Source organism: Dendrobium catenatum, unplaced genomic scaffold (genome assembly GCF_001605985.2).
Source record: "Dendrobium catenatum unplaced genomic scaffold, ASM160598v2 fragScaff_scaffold_974, whole genome shotgun sequence".
Taxonomy (NCBI): Eukaryota; Viridiplantae; Streptophyta; class Magnoliopsida; order Asparagales; family Orchidaceae; genus Dendrobium; species Dendrobium catenatum.
This window is the reverse complement of record NW_021319436.1, coordinates 2033450-2056714: the sequence shown is the minus strand read 5'-3', so window position 1 is coordinate 2056714 and position 23265 is coordinate 2033450. Positions and strand designations below refer to the sequence as shown.

Genomic DNA, 23265 nt, shown 5'->3' with positions numbered 1-23265 from the left:
TAACTTTATGTCCCGTGAAATTTATTCAGTGGATTAAGGCTTTGGTTGATGAGATAAGCCTAATATCGATGGATCTATTAAGACTTATCGTGGTGAAAATGCTTGTGGATTATTATTTTGATCATGAGGGGAATATTTTGTTTTCTTTTTATTCATATCTTAGGGTTAGTTGTTCCTGCTGTTGAGCTATTTGGTCTTGTCCAAGGTCTCAAATTGTGTTTGAAGCATAACTGGCACAGTGCTTGGATTCAAACTGATGGTTCAATTATTAGAGGCTTACACTTAAGATTAAACAACTGTGCCTGGAAAGGTTTTTATCATGTTAGGGTTATCAAAACATTTGCTGTCTAAGGTTCTTTTCAGGTTAACTCATATTTGGTGTAAAGAGTATGTGGCTGATGATTTTCTTATGGCTGCTAGAAAGGTTTTTATCATAAAGCTGCTGATTTTCTTGCTAATATGCTATAGCGGGAACGAGAGCGGAAGTAGAAGCCACAGGAAGGGGAGGGCTGATTTGGGGCCAGATTTGGAGGGGATTACTTGGGAAATATTTCTTAATTGAAGAGGTCAAATTTTGGGGCTGATTTGGGGGGGAGATTAATTAGGAAATATTTCCTAATTGAAGAGGGCTGATTTGGAGGGGATTAATTATGAAATATTTCCTAATTGAAGAGGACAAATTTAGGGACTGATTTGAGAGCGGATTTGGGAGGGAAATAATGAAGGAAATAGGGCAAATTTGGGAGGGAATTGAAGGGGGCTATTTGGGTATTTGTTATTCATTATTTACTTTAAGTAGGTGATTTTTCTAGGATTAGGGGCATGTTTTGTTTGCTGAATTTAGATTGTTCTTAGGGTGTTTGGCCTCTAGCTAGCAGTCAGAGATTTGGGAGAATCGGATCTTCTTCTCCAATTGAAGATCCACTTGTACCTTGTCTTTCTTTCATAAATCAGATTTCAGTCACGGCTTTTCCTAAATTTCTATAAGCACTTTCTATCAAATTGGTATCAAAACGATGTCCTTGGCTGAAATTTAAATCCCCATTGTTGATTTCTCCTGCATTTTTCTTCTCACCTTGCTGATTTTACCGTTTGAAGACCAGATTCGTCAATTTTTATTGTTTTTCATGGTTTGGAACCTAAATCCGTGAATGACAGCAAAGAAGATAGAGATGTTGGAAGATGAGATGGACAATCTCAAGGCCGGAGTGGAGGAAAGATGTTCCGACATGGAAAGGAGGCTCTCATCTATAGAGAGCTGCTTCAAAAATATGGAAGACAAGATGAAGAAGTTGATCAAAATGCAGTCAAAAGCCTCATCTGCAGTTCTGAGGGATGAACCAAAGGGGAAAGAGATTACGGAGCACAATGATAAAGTAGAGAGTGTTTTCCATCAAGGGCCGCCACGGAGGGCTCTCTTGGGTCGGCGAATCAGGGTAATCTAAAGGAAAGGAAGCAAAGGAGGGGGGAGGCCGAACCCATTGGGAGACTACCCGAGCTTGGGAGAGGAGGAATGGAGGAGGTCATGGTTGGGCGGATTCATTGGGTCCAAATCAGCTAAGAGCCATTGAGGAAGGAGAAGACATTGGGGCATGGATGCGAGATTGATAAAGTTGAAGATGCTCGTGTTTGAAGGGTAAGATGCTCGGGGTTGGGTGTATCAGGTGGAGTGCTACTTTGCGATCAACGGCAAGACGGAAGGGAAAAACTCATGGGGAGGGAAAATCCCTAGCTTGGTTTCAGTGGAGGGAGGCTCGATATCCGATTTATTCATGGGGGGAATTTAAGGAGTGTATTGGAGTCTTTTGAGCCATTGAGGAAGGAAACCTCCATGAATAGTTTTATGCCCGAGCTCAAGAGGGGACAGTCACGGAGTATCAGGAGAAGTTTGAGCTGCCGTCGGGAAGCCTGAGAGGAATTTCCGAGGAAGGGTTGGAAGGTAATTTCATGAAAGGGATTAAAGAGGACATATGAGCAGAGCTCAGAGTGCTAAGACCTAGAGGGCTGAGAGAGACAATGGAGCTTGCATAGAGGATGGAAGAAAAACAATGGAGGGAGAAGGCCAGTAGGAGAAACATCATGGGAGGGGCTTATAGGAGTACCTCTATGACCCTAGAACCAAGAACCCAGACAATGTCGTTTAGAGGGAAGCACCGAAGGAGAAAGGCATTGGAGTTCGCCTTAGAGACAACTTCAAGCGCTTTACAGAAACAGATGTGCAGGATAAGCGGGCAATTGGGTTATGTTTCATATGTGATGAGAGGTATACACCAGGGCACAGGTGTAAGGACCGAACTATTCTGGTTCTCACCGTCTGTGATGAAGAGGAAGCTGAGGAGAGAGATGGGAGTGAGGCAATAGTGGAGGGGGAAAATATGCATTTAGACATGATAGAGGTCTCCTTGAACTTAGTGGTGGGATTCACTCTAAATCATACCATGAAACTAAGAGACAAAGAAGAGATGTAGTGGTGTTGATAGACAGCGCATCCACACACAACTTCATCTCAAACTAGGTTGTAGAGCAATTAGGGGTGAAACAGGTGGACACAGGCTACTATGGGGTGCTGATGGGGACTGGGAAGATGAAGACAAGTAGAAGAGTGTGTAGGGGGTCATTTTTTACCATACAGGTAGTCCAGGTGAGATAGGATTTTCTCCTGTTGGAGTTAGAGAGCATTGATGTCATCCTGGGATTGAAATGACTGCATAAGTTGGAAAAGACAAATTGATTGGTAGATGCTAACGATGAAGAAGCTGAGGGAGGTGGGAGTGAGGCAGCAGTGGAGGGGGAAATATGCATTTAGACATGATAGATGTCTCCTCGAACTTAATGGTGGGATTCACTCTAAATCATACCATGAAACTGAGAGACAAAGAAGAGATGTAGTAGTGTTGATAGACAGTGCGGCCACACACAACTTCATCTCAAACTAGGTCGTAGAGCAATGAGGAGTGAAACAGGTGGACACAGGCTGCTATTGGGTGATGATGGGGACTGGGAAGATCAAGACAAGTAGAAGAGTGTGTAGGGGGCCATTTTGACCATACAGGGAGTCTAGATGAGGTAGAACTTTCTTCCGTTGGAGTTATAGAGCATTGATGTCATCCTGGGATTGAAATGACTACATAAGTTGGAAAAGGTAAATTGATTGGTAGATGCTAACGATGAAGTTCAAGTTTGAAAGGAGGAAAGTGTTTATTAGAGGGGAGCCTAGCCTGTCCAAAACCATGGTTTCACTTAGAACCAATATTCAAGGCGATATAAGGAGCACAGTTGGGCTACTTGGTTGAGCTGCAGAGCCTGGAGGAGGTATGAGAATTGGGGCTGGACCAGCTGATTTGATTGTGAAGGAATTAAGTTTTCTAATTAAGAGAGAAATTTTTCATAATTGAATATGGGGATTAATTAGAAAATGTTTCCTAATTGAAGAGGACAGATTTAGGGGTTGATTTAGAGTTGATTAATTATAAAATGTTCCTTGATTGAAGAGGGAAGATTTGGGGGCTGATTTGAGACCAGATTTGGGAGAGAAATAATTAAGGAAATAGGACAGATTTGGGAGGGAATTGAGAGAGGGCTGTTTGGGTATTTGTTATTTATTATTTGCTTTAAGTAGGTGATTTCCTAGGGTCATGGGTATGTGTTATTTGCTAAATTTAGATTGTTCTTAGGGTGCTTGGGCTCTGGTCGGCAGCTAGAGATTTTGGAGAGCCGGATCTTCCTCTCCGATTGAAGATCCACTTGTATCTTGTCTTTCTTTCATAAAACTTTCAATAAAAAAGATGTTCTTGTGTGTTCTATTCATGATTTTCTTGTCGTTGGTTTTCTAAAATTGCTGAAATCAGATTTCATCCAAAGCTTTTCCTAAATTTCTGCAAGCACTTCCTATCATAATATTGGTCATAATATTAAATCCTCTAGGACTTCCGTTGTTGATAAGGTGTCAGGGCTGCTTGTTGGGGTACCCCGTTGGCCTAATTGGGTATGCCTCATGTTAGGCATAGACTTTTTCATGTACTTGCTCTTGATTATTTGTCGACTAAGATTTTGCAATTTATTTATAAAAAAAAGACCTCATGTATAATTATGTTCCTGGAAAACATACCTGTTGGGCCAAGTCTTGTTATCTTCTTCAGATGGCCTGAGGATCAAGTCGACAAAAGCTTTATCTAAGGCGGCAGTAGGAAAGGGTGGTGGGTCAGGATCAATACTCCACAATCTATTCCTTGCAAACCCATGTTTTTCAAGATTTCCATGATTGCTAAACTACATGTAGAAATTTTCTTGGGTCAGGAAGAATAATCAAATTTACATACAATTACATAGACGTGCAAATATGAAATGAATTATACTTGCGGAAAGCAGATTGGAATGCCACCACGAATTGCTTTAGGCGGCTTGAAGATGGCCTGTACAAGACGAGCAAAATAATGGAGTTTAGTGATGCTAAGCAAGAAAGAGCTTATCATTTGAATCCATTCAAAACATACTGCCAAAAATTTAATATAATCAAGCAAGGCACATGGAACACATTTCTCAAGAATTAAATTGGAGTAAAAATAGATAACCAATGAGTTTGACCATTTTGAAACAGAAACACAAAAGCATTCGAATTCAAGCAGTCGGACTACTCACAAACTATGGCCTCCTAAATGAGGTGGAGCCCATAGTTGGGAATTTGGACTTGCACAAACTCGGAACCTCCGCATGAAGCATTTTGACAAGAATTAGATTCATTTAGACATGTTGATCTTGTACCTGTACATTCCATCAGTATTGTTGTTTGGTTGCTCATTGATTCTCTTTCTTGTAGAATCCATAGTAGTATTAAAATTCATACTACCAGCTTATTTTCTAATCGTGTAGCAATAGGTTTGGAATGCCAATGACGCCGCTTTCATGATCATATGAGAAATTACAGTTCTTATGACAGATTTGTTGTCAGATTACACATCAATCTTGTGAAATCAATTGACACATAACATGAGCGACTTTTAAAAAGGCAAAATCGTTAAGTGAAGCAGTAGGCCCCCTAGCAAAGTGTAATATAAGCTTCAAGCCTGCAGTGCAAGCTTCAACTAATTGATTTTTATTAGAAATCAATATTAGAAAAATGGTGTTGTCAGGTTTAAACATAGATTTATCAAGTAAAGACAAATTAAGCAGTGGAGTTTTATATCAAGGATTAGCTCATATCTTTTTTTTTATTAAATATGGAGATAATTACAAAGAATATTTAAAGGAATGTGCCTTGATATATACTCTTCACAGATAATATAGATTTAAATGATGAGAGATCTGGTGATATGATTGAAAAAGTAAAACAGCAGTATAAAATTTTAGAAGAGGAGTTTAAATATGAGCATCCAATATGCAATTTTATGAAAAAAAAGAATAGAAAAAAACTCTGTAACTAATGTTGAGTGGTTAAACTAAATAAGTGTCTCAGAAATATTGAATGTGATAGAGACTTCAAAATAAATTTATAAAAAAATAAATCCCAAAATAAATTGTGATAAAGCTGATAGTTGATGTTGTTGACAATGACGGCATATATAGATTTGAGTGTTGGTTAATAAAAAGTGGTTGATAACTATATTGAGCATGAAAGAAATAAGAATGTCAAGATAGAGTGTAACAAAATAAGGAAGGTTAAATTAAAAAATATTTCTATTAAATGGATAACTAAAGTGGAATCTATTGAAGAAATGTTAATTGAAAATAGAACAAAGTAGTTTAGACATGTATAAGGATATAAAGTGGACACTCAAACGAGTAGATAAAATTAATGCCAAATGATTAAGAAGGAAAATGGAATCAATCATTCCACCAGCATACAACTAACACAAATCAATATTCATTCAGATACCTCAAAATATTTTATAAATGCACTGACTTTAAAATCATATTTTAGCAAACCAACGATTTTAAAATCAGATTAATTTGCATTTGCATCATCATCTCGTAGCTTTCTATTTAGTTATATTCATCACATTAAGCTCGCACTATTTTCATATCATATTTATATTTCAATTACCTGACACTTGTTACACTTAAGGGTGAACATGAGAAAACACTATTGCAAGTCGAGCATTTGAGCCTAAGGATAAAAAATATATAGAACGTCATTGGATGATATTAGATACATGTTGAGAGAATCCTGAAAGTAACTTTAATTAGATTATGGGTTAATTGGACTGAAACAGGAGTTATAATGAGAAATCCATGGGTATGCTCCAGAATCCTTATATGATGCACATCACAATGCATTGGAAATTGAATGATATCAATACTATATTTATACTAAGATTAATAGAAATTTGTTAGGCCGGTCCATTGGACCAGTCCAGTCAGTCCACACGGGACCGGCCCAGATGCGAAACCTAAGCGGAAACTCCGCCTCATTCCGTGGCCGACCGCACCGCAATCGCCAAACAATTATTTTAGGAAGGATTTGTGAGGGTTTTCGGAGGGAAATTTGAATGTAGGGACTGTTTAGGGATTTCCCTTTGATTTGTATGCATTAAAGAGTTTGTTTTCCTATGGTTAGGGCATCTTGAGTTTGGCTGAAAATTGAGATCTCCAAGATTTTAGGTTTCCTTTGGGTAGCGGCGCCTAGAGTTTTGGGAGAGAAAGATCCTCCTCTCGAATAGAGGATCAATTGTATTTTGGTATTTTTCGTTTCCATTTCATCAAATATTACAAATTATCTACTGTTTCCTATTTTTGTGTGGATTTTTGTGGAGAATTCTCGCTGTTTTTTGAAGATTAATAGGAAATACTTATAAAGTGGCAAATGATAAATTATGAAGTCACAAATCGGCATCCATATAAAATAAAAAATTACACAAGAGATAAAGTGGCAAGTGATAAATTATGTGAAATAGAATTGAAATACAAATATTCTAAGAGCAAAATAATATTAAGTATAGGAATAACATAAAAGTATCATATAATATTAAATCAACTCCAAATTCCCTATTTCGCAATTTCCTAATCCACATTTAATTCCTAAAAAAAATTAAGATAGTTGACAACAAATTAAAATAATCTGCACATCATCACTGAGGGGTTTTTTAATTGAGTCATCATCATAACAAATTGGTCTCTACCCTATCTCATCCTATAAAGTCCTATGCCTCCCAAATTGCTTCTTTTTCATTTAATTAAGTCATCTTCCTCTTTCATAAATATTTTCATTAGCATAAAGATGATATTAATACTCTAAAAATTTTAGATGATGTAATTGTGATGTGTGGGTTTCAAGTGATCCCCGATAGAAGCTACAATGGGGATGACTATAAAAAAACAGAGGGGTGGAGGTCAAGGAAGTCGAGAGGAAGTTGCTGAAGCTTGGGGGCGCATTAAAACGCGATTTGTTCGGGGCTTTAGTTTAGGATTTAGGTAAATTTTAATAAAAATATATATAAATTGGGTGAGGCGTAAGTCTCACACCAGTGAGAGATGGCGTGTCTCAAGACGGGCCTCAACCAAGCTAAGGTGCAAGCCTCATAAAAAAAATTTTGAAGCGTAAGCCTCGATGCATTTTTCACTAGAATTGCGTTGGCGGGCCTCAAGACGAGCCTTATGTTGCGCAATTTTAAACAATGATTATATATATACACACTATAACCTTTAAAGCATCTATATAGTATTATTAATAATGCTCTGGCATGTTTCCCATAGTAAATCATGGATTCATCCTTTTGTTTATTTATTTATGTTATGATTAAAATAACACTTAATATCACACTAAAATAAAATCAAGGCCTTTAAATACTACACAATTTTCAATTTTTTCCACTTTTTCTTACAGTTTAAGATCGAAATTGTACGAATCTAATTTACAAAAACAGCAATTCTATTGATCAATAAATAAAGATGAAATAATTAATCATTGTTCAACTTTCAATGTTGTCAATTTATAATTTTAGTGCTAGATATGTTTCAATTTTTAAGTTCATTTATAATTTTAAAAAATATATGAAATTTCTAAATATTTAATATTTTTTATTAATTTTATTAAAAGACAAGTATGAATTATATACATGATACATTCACATATTTAAGATATGATGAATAAATTTGGACCATTTAATTGATAAATACCAATGATGAAGTACTTGAAAATAGATTGAATTCAACTGTTTGGGCTTTTGATGTTGCCAATTGAGAATTTCATTGGTACACATTTTTTAATTTTTTAAGAATTTAACCTTAAAAAAAGTATGGAAATTTTAAACGGTAAACATTTCATATTTTTAATATTATTTATACATAAATTTGTATTATATATACTCTAAACCTTTTAATTTAAATCCTAAATTATGAGCAACTAATTTTCAACAATAATAATTTTACTGATAAATCAATAAAGATGAAGCTTTTTCACTGATTTTTATTGTTTTGCCTTTTGAAAAAGTATATTTATAATTTGATTTCAAGATATGCACGATTAAGTGTATTTACATTTTTTTTAAAAAAAAAGCTTAAAATTTTAATAGAAAATAATTTAAAACTTTATACTATTCATAAATAAAATTGTATTACACGCTACATAAGTTAGTTTAAGTTCTAATGCAAAATTTCAATACTTTTATTGATAAATTATAAAGATGAAAATGAAATGCTTTACATTAATACACATTTTAATATTTTAATGAAGTGCATTACAAAGATGAAGAGAATTTGCTAATTTTTTGAAATAGAAACAATCTCCGTCTTTTATTTATTTAAACTGATTTGTAAACCTATATTATGTAAAGACTAATGTTTTGGATAGTGAAGGAGGCAGGGAATATTAAATGAGAAGGCTCACTTTGAAGCTCAGTTATTTTATAATGACTTCCTTAATCCAATTTTATAATCTTTACCAATAGAGATGGGGAAATGCTTAGAGATTGAAGAAATTTCTTGGCTTACTAAACTTTTTAATATTATTTTGAATACTATGAAGATGTCAGATGAGTGGAGAATGAGTGTGTTGATTCCTATTTTTAAGAATAAAGGTGATGCACAAGATTGTGCAAATTATAAAGGAATTAAGTTAATGTGTCATACTTTAAAACTATGGGAGAGAGTTATGGGGCATAGGTTGCGGCGTGCACTAATATTTCTCAAAATCAATTTGGATTCATGCTAGGTATGTCTACTATGGAATCTATACATTTACTGAGAGGTTTAATGGATAAGTATAGAGAGAATAAGGAGGATCTACATATGATTTTTATTGATTTAGAGAAAGCATATGATAAAATTCTAATATAGTGCTATGGAGAGTTCTACATAAGAAAGTGATTAATAATGCTTAAATTCAAGTCATTAATGATCTATATGCAGGAGCTATTACTTGTGTTCAAATACAAGGTGGTTTGACCAAGTATTTTCCCATTTCAGTTGGATTACATCAAGGATCAGCCTTAAGCCCATATCTTTTTACTTTAGTAATGGATGTTTTCTCACTAGACATTTGCAATAGGTTGTACCCTGGTGTATGTTTTTGCTGATGATATTCTTCTTCTTTATAAGACTAGAGAGGGAGTTGAAGGTAAACTTGAATCATTAAGGTCAACCTTAGAGTCTAAAGGCTTTCGTTTGAGTAGATCTAAAATTGAATATAGAGTGTAATTTTAGTAAAAATAGATCTAGTGGGGGGATTGTGACTTTGGGTGATCAAGTCATTAATAAGAGTAGACATTTTAGAAATCTTGGATCTATTATTCAGAGTGATGGTGAAATTGATGGGGATATTATTAGTAGAATTCATGTTGGATGGTTGAAGTGAAGAAATGCATCGAGCTTGTTGTGTGATAGAAAAGTCCCTCTCAAACTTAAGAGAAAATTCTATAAGATGGTAGTGAGACCTGCAATGCATTATGGTGCAGAATGTTGGCCGTTAAAAGAGAAGCATACTATTAAGTATAGTATTGCAACGATGAGGATGCTCAGGTGAATGAGTGGTTTTACTCTAAGAGAAATGATACGAAATGAGCATATATGTGAAAAGGTTAGAGTAGCTCCAGTGGAAGATAACCTTAGAGAGAGACGCCTAAGATAGTTTGGTCACATAAAACAACAGCCTTTCAATGATCCAAGTAGATATATTAGATTTGGCTTATGTTAAAAAGGGTAGAGGTAGACCTAAAAATACTTGGTTAGAAAATATTAGAAATGACATTTCTTTGTTAGATTTAGTTGAGAATTTGACTCTTAACAGGACACAGTGGAGAAAAATTATTCATGTAGCCGACCTCACATAGTGGGATAAAGGCCTATTATTGTTATTGTTGTTGTACATTTCACTTTTAAACATCTCTAACCAAGAGATTTTAAAATTGTAAAGCGGTTTCATTCTAAAAAAAAAAATTCAATTGTCTTTGAAAAATTAACAACATGAAAGATGGATATAAAATTGATACTCAACTCAATATTGTGGAAATTTCAACAGTAAGACAAATAACTCAAATATTTATCGCAATTATGCTCCTTTTAAAAGGTGATTAACACTGTGCCCAAATAAATCATTGTAACTTAAAATGGCCCTTGAAATTCCACTCAAATAAAGTCTACCAAGAAAAAACATAATAATCATTCAATTTTTGTCTATAGTACTATTCAAAGATGATTGATATTCCACTAAAATAAATTCAGCCAAGAAAAATTAGGTTCTTTTTTTATTTTTTCCTCCAAAGTTCACGTCAATAAACAAAGTGGTGTAATAATTTTAGGTTTAGATGCACAGTAAATTTGCTTTCCAGCTATTTTTATGGTTAGATTTTCTCTTCAATTTAAATTAATTAGTACAATTTTATAAATTCATAATTATTTTTTATTCTTAAACTTTTAGACCAAATTAATATGTATATCGAACAAAAAAAATATTCAAAACTACAATCTTTTTTATGAAATATTAGCAAAGGAAGCTAAGCGAAGATGAGAATATAGTTGTCAAATATATGCGAATAAGAACATAGAATTAAAAAAAAAAACAGAAAAATAGTGCTTCTTATAGTGCAGCTAAAAGACGGTGGCATCAATACTACAAAGAGCATGCATGAATTCATCATGCAGATGGTAATTTCAAAATTAGTTCAATTTATTAAATGAATTAATTTCTATTTGAATATAGTTAATCAATTCAAAAAAAATCTATTTGAATTAAGTTAATCAATTAAAAAAAAACTTTTTTTTTTTTTGGCATTCAACTAGTAATTGAGTAGTACAATAGAATCATTTGTAATCACTGTTGCATGCTTCAAGAGTAATGATCATTGCAATGCAAGAATTTTAATTTTTTGTTTTTATAATATAGATATCAAATTAGCTTCTATCAATTATTCACTTCATCATCATATGATTCCAAAGATTTTAAAAGAAAAAACAGATCATATAATAGTTTCTTTTCAAATCTTCCAAATTATTTAGATGAGATGTTTCTACTATGAATTGCTAATTTGACTTCTACAATGATTTCCATTTAAATATGTGAAAATACTTTTTACATAGGTCAAAAAATCCTTTTTTTAATTATGAGATTGGGGATCCATAAGTTAGTAATCATATATTGCCATTAATTTAATTATTATGTTAGTTCGTAGATAAATGACATTGTAAGCAATAATGATATTTTAATTATTTTATTTTGAAATTTTATTTGAACAAATTACTTCAAATAACCGCATCACAACCAAATTAAAAGAGTAGAATCAGCAAAATTTTGGAAGAAAATATTTGCCGAGAAAAATGTTTAATGAAGCATGTTATGTAGGACGCTACCCGCTATACTGGAATTCTATCAAGGATAGCAAATGAAACAAATCGCTCCGCAAAATGACTGGATGCAACTATATTTATGCTTGAATAACGATCTGATGACTAGAAAATTTTGTTACCTTACTGCTCAAGAAAAGCAACTCCTCTCCAAGATCATTCTTCCAAGATGTTACATGACCTCCATATAAGTACACCTGAATACAACTAAAAATACTAGATTAGTGTTGCGAAACAACATACAAGCAATATTCAATAAATTCGTATACCATACTAAATGACAACATATATAATTCAGAGACATGCTAGCGCAAGGGTGTTTTAATGCCAAGGCCTCCAATGACTCAATCTAAAGACTATTAAAATCTGGTCCATAATTGCCTCAAAATCATTTGATTCAATCTCGAACCGAGCTACGTTCAACTCCAACTCACTCATTAGCATCTATTCTGGCTAGAAATAAGTTTGATTTTCAATCTTAGAATACATTTTTAGCCTGATATTCATATATATAATTGCTTATACACAGAATGTAATGCATAGATTCATACATGCACAGAAACATTTACATGTATGCAAATATGTTTTAATCCAAATTTAATTTGGTTCAATGCAAGTTTGAATTGAGTCAGGCTTTGGCTTGTTGATTTAGATATGAGCTTAATCCGAGTAACAAACCTTCAAGCTATCTTGGATTTTTTAGTCAAATTCACAACCTTCTTTGATTAAATAATTTGGCCATAAGATGATAAAAATCCAAGGATGGTATTAAACCAGTATCACGCAAATATGATAATAATTTCACTAATGGCCAGCATATATGCTATTCACCCTAAATACTAATGTTAGCTAAAAGAGAATATTAAAAAGGAAAAAAACGGCAATGTACATTGATATATGCAATTTGACCATAAGATGGGAAAAGTCCAAGCATCATATTGAAATAGCATCAAGCAAACAAGAAAATGAGTTCAGTTACACCATTCAAACGTTAGCTAAAAAAGAAAAATAAAAATAAATTAATTAAAAAGTTTAATCTACTTACGCACCTATCCCAATATGTGAGCTATACACATGCCTACGCCTACAATGCAAATCTCGAGTGACGCTCTCTTCCACTCATGTGAAACTACAAAATATCCCAACCACAATCTATCCCACTCACATGAAACAGTTCTGGTTCTCCCTTCCATAATGCACAAAGCTCCAATCCGCCAGTTTCCTCCCCGCTCACCCTCAACTTCAGCTCACTACTCTCAGGTGCTAAACCTCGCTCTGAGCTCTACTACAAGCTTAAAGACCCTCCTCTCATTGCTTGCTTGCAAACTCCTCCACCTACACATAGATCCTTACTTCAATGCTCTCGCAACTTACCGCACACAACAAACAGACCTCCCGCTCTTGACATATCTCCCGCTCTTGACATATCTAACATGTGCCCACCAATGACCAATGTCCCATTCATCTCTATCTCTTCTACTCACACAAAAACCACTCCCACAAATCTCCAACTCCTGATGCTTATCTTGCCATTCTCTCTCTTCTGCAGCATTCTCTCTCTAGTACCTCTTAGCAATAAGCACTCTGCACTCATTTGAGTATTTCCCCAATGCAATCCCCTCTCCATGCGATGTCAAGCTCTATCTCCATATATTTGACAACCCAATAATTCTCAAACTTGCAAATACAAGTGAATCAATGAAGAGTTATTGATCTTTAATCCAATTAAATAGAAGACATCATATCATTGATCTTTGGTCCAACAAGAGGACCCTCCTTCCTCCTCAGATCTTTGGTCTAAATAAAAGGGGTGATCTGCTAATGACTATGCAAGATCAAAATAATGCAGATAAATAATCAAAGAAATATTAATCTTTGGTTCGGCTAAATTGAAGACTTAGTCATCGATCTTTAGACATTTTTTCATTTATCTTGTCTCTTCCCCATTTGTTAATTTTTGGTCCAAATATATAAAGTGATCTCTCTCAAGAATGCAATTGTACCAGATTGAAACTCATGGACAGCTTTCAGGCTATCATTGAGTTGAGGTTGTGCGATAGCTTAGTGATTTAAATGCAATGTTTAAAAAGGTGAAATCAGGAACTGATGCACTTTACATTAGCAAAGTGAGGCATAAATCTCGAGGAATTGATTGAGGCATAAATCTCGAGGAATTGATTGAGGCATAAGTCTTGAAACAGAAAAATTAAAAACTCATAAAATTTTAAAAAAATCATAAATATGATATAAATTATCGTCATATTTATTTAGCTCACCATCATTTATTCAATATTTAAAAAAGAAATAATGAACTTAATAGTAACTAGAAACATTTGCTCAACTCATAATAATGTTCACTAAAACATAATAATGATGGGGACAACAGAGCATGAAAAGTATATCTGAGGCGTGGTTGTTGATCTACGGCCACGCTACGGCCACGATCGAATCAATGTGTTTTAAGTTATTTCATGTATTTGTTTTATTATGTTATTTGTTATTTATGTTGTAATTATTTTTTTCCCATTTTACCCCTTATTTAAGGGAAGTCGTATGTAAGCCCAAAGGGCAAGGTTGTCTTTTATCTTTGAGTCCTTTTTGTACGAGGCTATTTATAGCCCTCATGTTCTTCTTCTAAAGTTAATGATTGAATGATAAAAATAAATTATGATATTGCTTGAGTTCTTGAGAGATCTTGAGAGTGCTTGGAGAGAGAGCGAGAACCCTAGGAGAGGGAATTTGGATCACCCACCAACCTTAGAGACGGCCGGGTTCATGGTTTTCTTCTTTATCTTTATCTTTTTTTTTTCTCATCTCCTACCCAACCGTCCGCCTAACCCCACCTCACTCCAAGCCACCGACCACCTTCATCCCCACCATCCTTCCACCGAAAACTCCCCAAGTCACCTCCACCTAGCTGCCGGCTCCCTTACCCAAACCTCAAGCAAGCCATCGGCCCCTAGCCCCTTCCCTCTCTTGGATTTATTACCTATTCTAGATTGTCATAATTTTGGATAGATTTTGAATTCAAATTCACTCAATTTGAAATTTAAAAACTTTCATAAAATAATAAAATATATTTTAGGAAAGTTTCATAAATTAAACTCCATTTGAATTTCAAGTTAATTGGAATTCCTTTACCGCTTACCTTATTTGAGTCAACTTGTTTTTGGAAAATATTTGAATTTGAAATAAATCAATTTTAGATTTCAAATCTTTCCTTTTTCTCTAAATCCTATTTTAAGAAAGGTTCTTATTTAATTCAATCAATCAAATCATGATGAATTGATTAATTAAAGCCTTAACTCCAAATTTCAAATCTTTCATTTTTCTCTTTATCCTATTTTGATAAATGTTCTTATTTAATTCAATCAATCAAAGCATGATGGATTGATTAATTAAAGTCTTAACTCCAAATACAATGCACCTAGACACTTGGCCCCCTCTCTCTCTTGACTGAAATTCTCAATGGCCCACCCAATTAATTCCCTTCCCAAAATTACACCTCCTCTTTGGAATTAAATCCAATTTCAGCCAAGCCTTACCCGCCTCCTCTCTTCCCCCTCTAGGTTATTCAAATTCTTGCCAAATCAAAGGACTTTGATTTGGAAAGATATTTCAACCCTCCCAACTAACTTTTCCCCTCTAAACTTTAAACCTAATCATGAAATTCTGAACCTAATTCTTCTCCAAGTTTCTTCCATTGACCGGCCACCTCCCATCCTTCGCTCCACTTGATTTCTTGAGAAAAACTTCTTTCTCTCAAAGGGGATTCTTCAAGGCGAGCCAAGGATCATTGCTTTCAACACTTCAACGCGTGTGAGAAATTTCATTCTCTCCAATTGAACCTTCAAAGGAAGCTATGAAAAATGACCTCATCCTCTTAACAACTTATTTCTGGATTTTGACAAAGGTGAACATTCTTCCCCTTTTCAATTAACTCTCTAATCCCCTCTCCTTGTAGGTGATGGCGATTCTCAAGGAGCCGAGCTTCACCTTTGCCTAAGCTAGTAAACGTAAAGTTTTGCTTCGTCGTTGCCCAAGACCTAGTAAGTGTAGGATTGAGTGCACTTTATTTGTTTCTAATCTTATTGCTAGATTAGGGATTTTCGTTGAAAGCTATTATATTTGCATGTCGTTGATTTTCTTTGTTATTTTCATAATTCAAAGCTCTTATTTGTACAACTTAGCCTAAACGGAAGTGATCGCTCTTGCATTTTATTTGATAGTAGTTCTTGTCTTTATTATTCTAATCAATAAGTCGTGCAAGTTTTTATCAAATTACTTTAAGCATTGTATTCCTACATCAAATAATCTTCAACTTGTAACAATCAACTTAAACGAAATGCCCAACTATTTCCAACAATCTACATCTCATTAATTTAAGTAATAGACCAAAGATAACCTAAAAGAGAACAACAACAACAACATCAAGCCTTTATCCCACTATGTGGGGTTGGCTACATGAATCTTTTTTCTCCATTGTGTCATGTTAAGAGTCAAATTCTCGTTTAAATCCAATAAGGAAATATCATTTCTAATATTTTCTAACAAAGTCTTTTTAGGTTAAGCACTACCATTCTTAACATAAGTCAAATATAATATATCTACTTTTCTAACTGGGTCATCGGAAGGCTGCCGTTTTATGTGACCGAATCATCTGAGGCAACTCCCTCTAATCTTATCTTCCACTAGAGCAGCTACACCAACCTTTTCACATATATGCTCATTTCCTATCATGTCTCTAAGAGTAAAGCCACTCATCCACCTGAGTATCCTCATCTCTACAACACTTAACTTAATATTATGCTTCTCTTTTAATAGCCAATATTCTGCACCACAAAGCATTGCAGGTCTCACCACCATCTTATAGAATTTCCCTAAAGTTTGATGGTCACTTTTCTATCACACAACAAGCTCGATACATTCCTCCACTTCAATCATCTAATTTGAATTCTACTAATAATATCCACATCCATTTCACCATCACTCTAAACAATAAACCAAAAATATCTAAAACATGTACTCTTATTAATGACTTGATCGCCCAAAGTCACAATCTCACCATTAGATCCATTATTACTAAAATTACACTCCATATATTTAGTTTTAGATCTACTCAAACGAAAGCATTTAGACTCTAAGGTTGACCTCCATAATTCAAGTTTACCTTCAACTCCCTCTCTAATCTTATCAACAAGAAAAATATCATCAACAAAAGCATACACCAGGGCACAACCTCTTACAAATGTTAGGTGAGAACATCCACGATTAAACCAAAAAGATATGAGCTTAAGGATGATCCTTGATGTAATACAACTCGAATAGGAAAATACATCGTCAAATCACCTTGTATTTGAACACAAGTAACAGCTCTTGCATACATATCCTTAATGACTTGAATATAAACATTACTAACCCTTTTCTTATGTAAAACTCTCCATAACACTTCTATTGGAACTTTTTCATATGCTCTCTCTAAATCAATAAAAATCATATGCAGATCCTCCTTATTCTCTCTATACTTCTCCATCAAACCTCTCAATAAATGTATAGCTTCGACAGTAAACCTACCCGGCATGAATCCAAATTGATTTTGAGAAATATTAGTATCACACCGCAACCTATGCTCCATAACTCTTTCCCATAGTTTTAAAGAATGACATATTAACAAAAATTCATCTATAATTCGCACAATCTTGTGCATCACCTTTATTTTTAAAAATAGGAATCAGCGCGCTCATTCTCCACTCATCTGACGTCTTTTTAGTCATGAAAATAATATTAAAAATTTTAGTAAACCAAGATATTTCTTCATCTCATAAGCATTTTCACACCTCTATTGGAATATCATTAGGTCCAATAACTTTTCCACACTTCATTTTCTTTAAAGTATCTCTAACTTCAGTTTTATTAATATGCCGATTAAAACAAAAATTTTTATTTTCATTTAGGGTGTTAAGGACATTAAAGTCAATCACATTCCCCTCATCCACCTTTCTTGAATATTTTTTCTAATAAAAGCACTTTTTTATCTTCATCCTTAATACACTTCACTTGAAGTAAATCTTTACTACTATCTCTTTGTTTGGCTAACTTATACATGTATTTTTAGTCCTCCTTAGCATCTAATCTATTATATAAATCATTAAAAATAAAATCTTTGCATCACATATTATTTTTTTAAGACTCCTTACAGACCTCTTTATATATTCCCAATTATCAGCATTTTTACATCTAAATCAATTTTTTATAACAAATCTCCTTAATTTTATCTTTTCTTGCATATTTTGATTTCACCACAAACTATTTTTACTATTAGGAGCTTTCACTTTGATACTTCAAGCAAATCTTTTGTAATATTCTTAATATTAGTAGCTACTTTTTTCTACATAACATTAGCTTTCTCATGCACAGATAAAATCTTAAGAACTAGAATTTTACTCTCAAATTTATTTTTTTGGTATTTTTTAAATGCCCCCATCTAATCCTAGAACAATGTTTTACTTTTTCTTTTTTTTCTGCACCTTCATCTTAAAGTCCAAAACTAATAAGTGATATTAGGTACATAAACTTTCATTTGGAATAACTTTATAATCTTTGCAATCTAAACAATCTATTTTTTTATAAGAAAATAATTAATCCGTGTTTTACTATATCCATTCTTATAAGTGATGAGATACTCATCTCTTTTTTTAAATAAGATATTAGCAATTACAAAATCATAAACTAAAAAAAAATTAATATGGTCTTACCACCTTCATTAATCGCTCCAAACTCATAACCATCATGAATGCTTTTAAAATCATCTACCTCTCTACCAAGTACCAACATGTCATTTAAATCTCCTACAATAAAACTCTTTCTTTAAAAAGTATTTTTTGTATTAATTCTTTTAAGTCATTCTAAAATTTTAATTTTAAACATATATCCAAACATACTTGAGGAACATAATATTAATAATCTTATCATCAACAACAATTTTTAAAGCTATAATTTTATCATCAATTCTATTAATTTTTACAACATTATTCTTCAAACTCCTATCTATAATCACATCTATACCATTTTTAGTATGACTCCTACCAGAATAGTATAGTTTAAATCCTCAATTATTAATATCCTTAACCCTCTCTCATATCCATTTAATTTTTTGAATGCATAAAATATTTATTTTCATATGAATCATAATATCTATTAATTTCATTAATTTGCTTGTACGAGAACCTATATTCCAAGTTCTTATCTTAATTTTAATTTTCATGGACTAGCTTCTTTGTCCACATCCGTCCATGATGTTGGAACTCGTGCCTATTTAACACTGCACCCGGGGACTGGTGCAGCGCCTCTTGCACATTTGTCACTGTATTCAGGCCATACAATACATCATTTACAAGGAACGCCCTAGCATTAGTATAATGTATTGAATGATTCATGCCATGATTATTCGATAAATTTTACGCTGGTTGTCGACTACCTAATGCAACCCTCAACTTTTCTCATCTAGACCTTAAGATCTGACAACGACAATGTTCAAAGATAACCTAAAAGAGCCAAAATATATATATTGAGAACCAACAAAGATGGCACTCAAACAATTGATAATTATAAGCAATAATAGGAATCATAAAAAAATAAACTTAAATTAAACACAAGAGACTTGATTGCATCTCCTTTCGCTCTTGGTCGACTTGAAGGCCTCTCTCTCTCTCTCTCTCTCTCTCTCTCTCTCTCACACGCATGCATGAGAGACTCCTGATCAGCTCACAATCACACAAAGAAGATGACTCCCTGCTCCAATTTTCATTCTCTAAAGCGGGTTCTTCTTGCCCTTAAGAATTGATGCAGCACTTGTGTCCCCTACATTAGTGCAACATCATCCAACAATCTGAAATATGACAAGATGATGAAGACATTATCTTTTATCGATTTTTAGATTATAAGTATCAAGATTGTCATGTGTATATCTTCATGTAAGTGGAGCATTTTAAAAACTTGTGTTTTTGTTTTTGTTTTTGTTTTTGTTTTACATTCATTTCATAATAATGGATATTTTAGTCTTTATATCCCATAGATCCTACTACATGTAGGAGTTGGGATTCATTTCACAAATCTATCCAATCAAGTATCGAGATATTATTCTTCTTTTTCCTTCATTTCAAACTCCTTTCTTTTAAATTTAAGGTTTCTTTGTGTTGTTTTCATTTATTTGTTCTTTTCGTTCTCTATGTATATCACTAGTAGGCCTTCAAATCACACAAAGTGAACCCCTCACCTCACTCTTTGGGGCGGGGACAATACCACATGAGCGAATGCATGTTGGTTTGTTATTACTGCAATAGACATTTGGCAATAGAGACGAATTTTCAAGTTTTGACCATTTTTTCATCATTCCATCCAGATATATTAAAAACCAATATAAAAAAAAAGCTCAACAACAGCCAAACCTAAGATGATAGTAAAGCTAAGTTAACAGCATCAGCCCAAGCTACTTGAATGGAAAGTCTACACAATTGATGTAGTCAAGGATTTATATTTTGTGTTTTTTTGTTGAACGCTATGTTTTATTTTGTTCTCACTAGACATTTGCAAGAGGATGTACCTTGGTGCATGCTGATGATATTCTTCTTGTTGATAAGACTAGAGAGGGAGTTGAAGGTAAACTTGAATTATGGAGGTCAACTTTAGAGTCTAAAGGTTTTCGCTTGAGTAGATATAAAACTGAATATATGGAGTGTAATTTTAGTGGAAATAGACCTAGTGAGGGGATTGTGACTTTGGGCGATCAAACCATTAATAAGAGTACACGTTTAGATATCTTAGATCTATTGTTCAGAGTGATGGTGAAATTGATGGGGATATTATCAGCAAAATTCAAATTGGATGGTTGAAGTGGAGGAATGAATCGGGCTTATAATGCGATAGAAAAGTCCCCCTCAAACTTAAGGAAAAATTCTATAAGATGGTGGTGAGACCTGCAATGCTTTATGGTGCCGAATGTTGGCCATTAAAAGTGAAGCATAATACTAAGTTAAGTGTTGCAGAGATGAGGATGCTTAGGTGGATGAGTGGCTTGACCCTTAGAGATAGGATGCGAAATGAGCATATACATGAAAAGGTTGGAGTAGCTCCAGTGGAAGATAAGATTAGAGGGAGTCGCCTTAGACGGTTTGGTCACATTAAACGGAGGCCTTCCGATGACCCGGTTAGGAAGGTTGAGGTATTAGATTTGGCTTATGTTAAAAAAGGTAGGGGTAGACCTAAAAAGACTAGGTTATAAAATATTAGAAATGATCTTTCTTTATTAGATTTAGATGAGAATTTGACTTTTAACCGGACACAATGGCGAAAAAGGATTCATGTAGCCGACCTCACGTAGTGGGACAAAGGCTTGATGTTGTTGTTGTTGCTGTTGTTGTTGCTATGTTTTATTTTGTAGTTTTATTTTATAATGCCCTATGATGGAAAAAAACCCATGATCATGCTGGATTTGGTGCTCTCAAGTTAGTTTACACTATTGTTTTCCACTTATGTTGATCTTGTTCCTTAGTGGCTGGTTGGGTGATTTTTTGTGGGCTATTTCTTTTCCTTATTGGGCTTGGCCCATTCCTTCCCTTAGATTGATGGTTTTTTTGTTTTTTTACCAACTGGCTATTCGGTTTCCCTACTGCCCACTCGGTTTCCCTGTTGTTGTCCACTCAGTTTCCCTATTGCTGGCTGCTCGAATTTCCACTTGTTGTCTTCCTATGCATAATGCTTTGGCTTCTCCACTTGTAGGCTGATTTGGGTGATTTTTATTGGTTGTTTTGGGGGCACATTTATGTGAGCATTTAAATGCTCTTTCTTTTCTCCTATACATATTGGCTGAATTTCATTGTGGTAAAGGAGTTTTTTTAAAGAAAAAAATGTAAACTTGAGGGTTTGTTAGCTTGCGAGCAGGTATTCTCCCTATCCCCTATTACTTCATCTCAGTCTTCTTTCTACTTCTTCTCTCCACGGTTTCTCTTCCACATGTATATTTCTTCTCTAAACTATTGTGAGATAATCATTTTAAACCCGAGGATTTCTTCTAAGCTTGTGAGCCGTCTTCTACCTTCCCGCTACTTCTTCGTCTTGGTCTCCTTTCTTCTTCTTATCTCCACGATTTTCTTTCCACCTATATCTTTCTTCTCTAAACTATTATGAGTAGTAAGTGGTGATGTGCCCTATTCTGGTGTTTGCCGGAGGAGAAAAGTCTTGTGTTGGATCATAGTGTTTTGTCTTTTCCTTTGAGCACCTTCCCTAGTTTGTGTTTGCATGTGAGGTGAGTAGGTGACCATTCGTGATTATTCTGAGGGTTTATAGTTTTATGTGTTTTGTTATTTGTTCTTTCTTATGTGACTTCCTAACAAAATTTCTTATATTAGTTTTCTACTAAGTGTTCACCATTTTGGTGTTTGTTTATGTGAAATTGAAGGGAAGTGTTTTATTTGCATACCTAGTGTTCTCCTACTTGATTTTAGAACTTAGGTTGCATCAACAATGATAAACTTCAGGAAACATGGAAATAAAAGGAAGGTCGAAAGTTACAATATGCCTTAAACACTACATGCAGCCAAAAATATGCCTCATGACCGAATTATTCGTTTCTCTGTAAAATTATGTCTTGCTTCCAAGTTCAGTCGCAATGGAAACACACGTTAGAAATCATCTTACGATCTTAGCTCCTAAAATCGCATTTCCCTGTTTCAACATCTACCTACTGCTGGGTATGATAAATGCAAAAAAATTCGTTGCTTGTGGTCTTCTCGAGATCTGCCTATAGATCTGACAAGATTTAAGTGAAGTGTTATTTCCTTCAACCCAGAAAAACAAAACCTAAACGAACGACCTCACAACCGCAGTCTTCAACTAGTATTTTTTTTTTCCCCCCACGGAAGATAAATCTTCAAATCCTACATGAGAAATTCGGCAATAGAAACAGCTTCCTAACTTTTCTATAGCCATGTGAATGGCCAGCACGGACAATTAAATAATAAATCCCACGATGACCAAAATTCATGATAGAAACGGGGATGCTAAGGTAAATATTATCAATTGAGTATACAAATCAAAGAATCCAACAATCAGCACAACAGGTACAAAAATACTCAAATTATGACCTAAGAAAGAACCCAGGATCTCAAATTTACAACAGATAAGCCAGAAAACTAAATAGAGAAAGAGAGGACAACGCACCTCTGCCGAGCTTCCCCTGACTTCTCTTAGCACGATCTTGTCGAGGCCATTGACCCCCTTACAAAGCTCCACAAGCGGCTTCGCCTCCGACATCCCAGATCTCCTACCTGAAGCCTGTCCGTTTCTCCTCCTACCTTCTCACTCACTCTCTCGGCTCCCCCTCCTCACCCCCTGCCGTCACTGTCCCATCACCCCTCTCGCTTTCTCAAACTTAGCAAGATAGACGGCGGGCGGATAACTGAAATAGACGAAACTTGGACTCGAGTACTGTCGGAC

The 23265-nt window shown here is 34.4% G+C and overlaps 1 protein-coding gene across 2 annotated transcripts in view; it reads right to left on the bottom strand.

The window, feature by feature from the left end:
• The window catches only part of LOC110101877 (putative glucose-6-phosphate 1-epimerase), a 38209-nt gene extending 14944 nt beyond the window's left edge, over positions 1 to 23265 (bottom strand). For both annotated transcript variants that reach the window (XM_020829965.2, XM_020829964.2), the window contains exons 1-4: positions 22990 to 23265; positions 11895 to 11969; positions 4356 to 4412; positions 4109 to 4269 (exon numbers count right to left, since the gene is read on the bottom strand). In XM_020829965.2, the coding sequence (XP_020685624.1) occupies positions 4109 to 4269; positions 4356 to 4412; positions 11895 to 11969; positions 22990 to 23082 (386 nt within the window). In that variant the 5' untranslated portion in view covers positions 23083 to 23265. The remainder of the gene's footprint in view (positions 1 to 4108; positions 4270 to 4355; positions 4413 to 11894; positions 11970 to 22989) is intronic.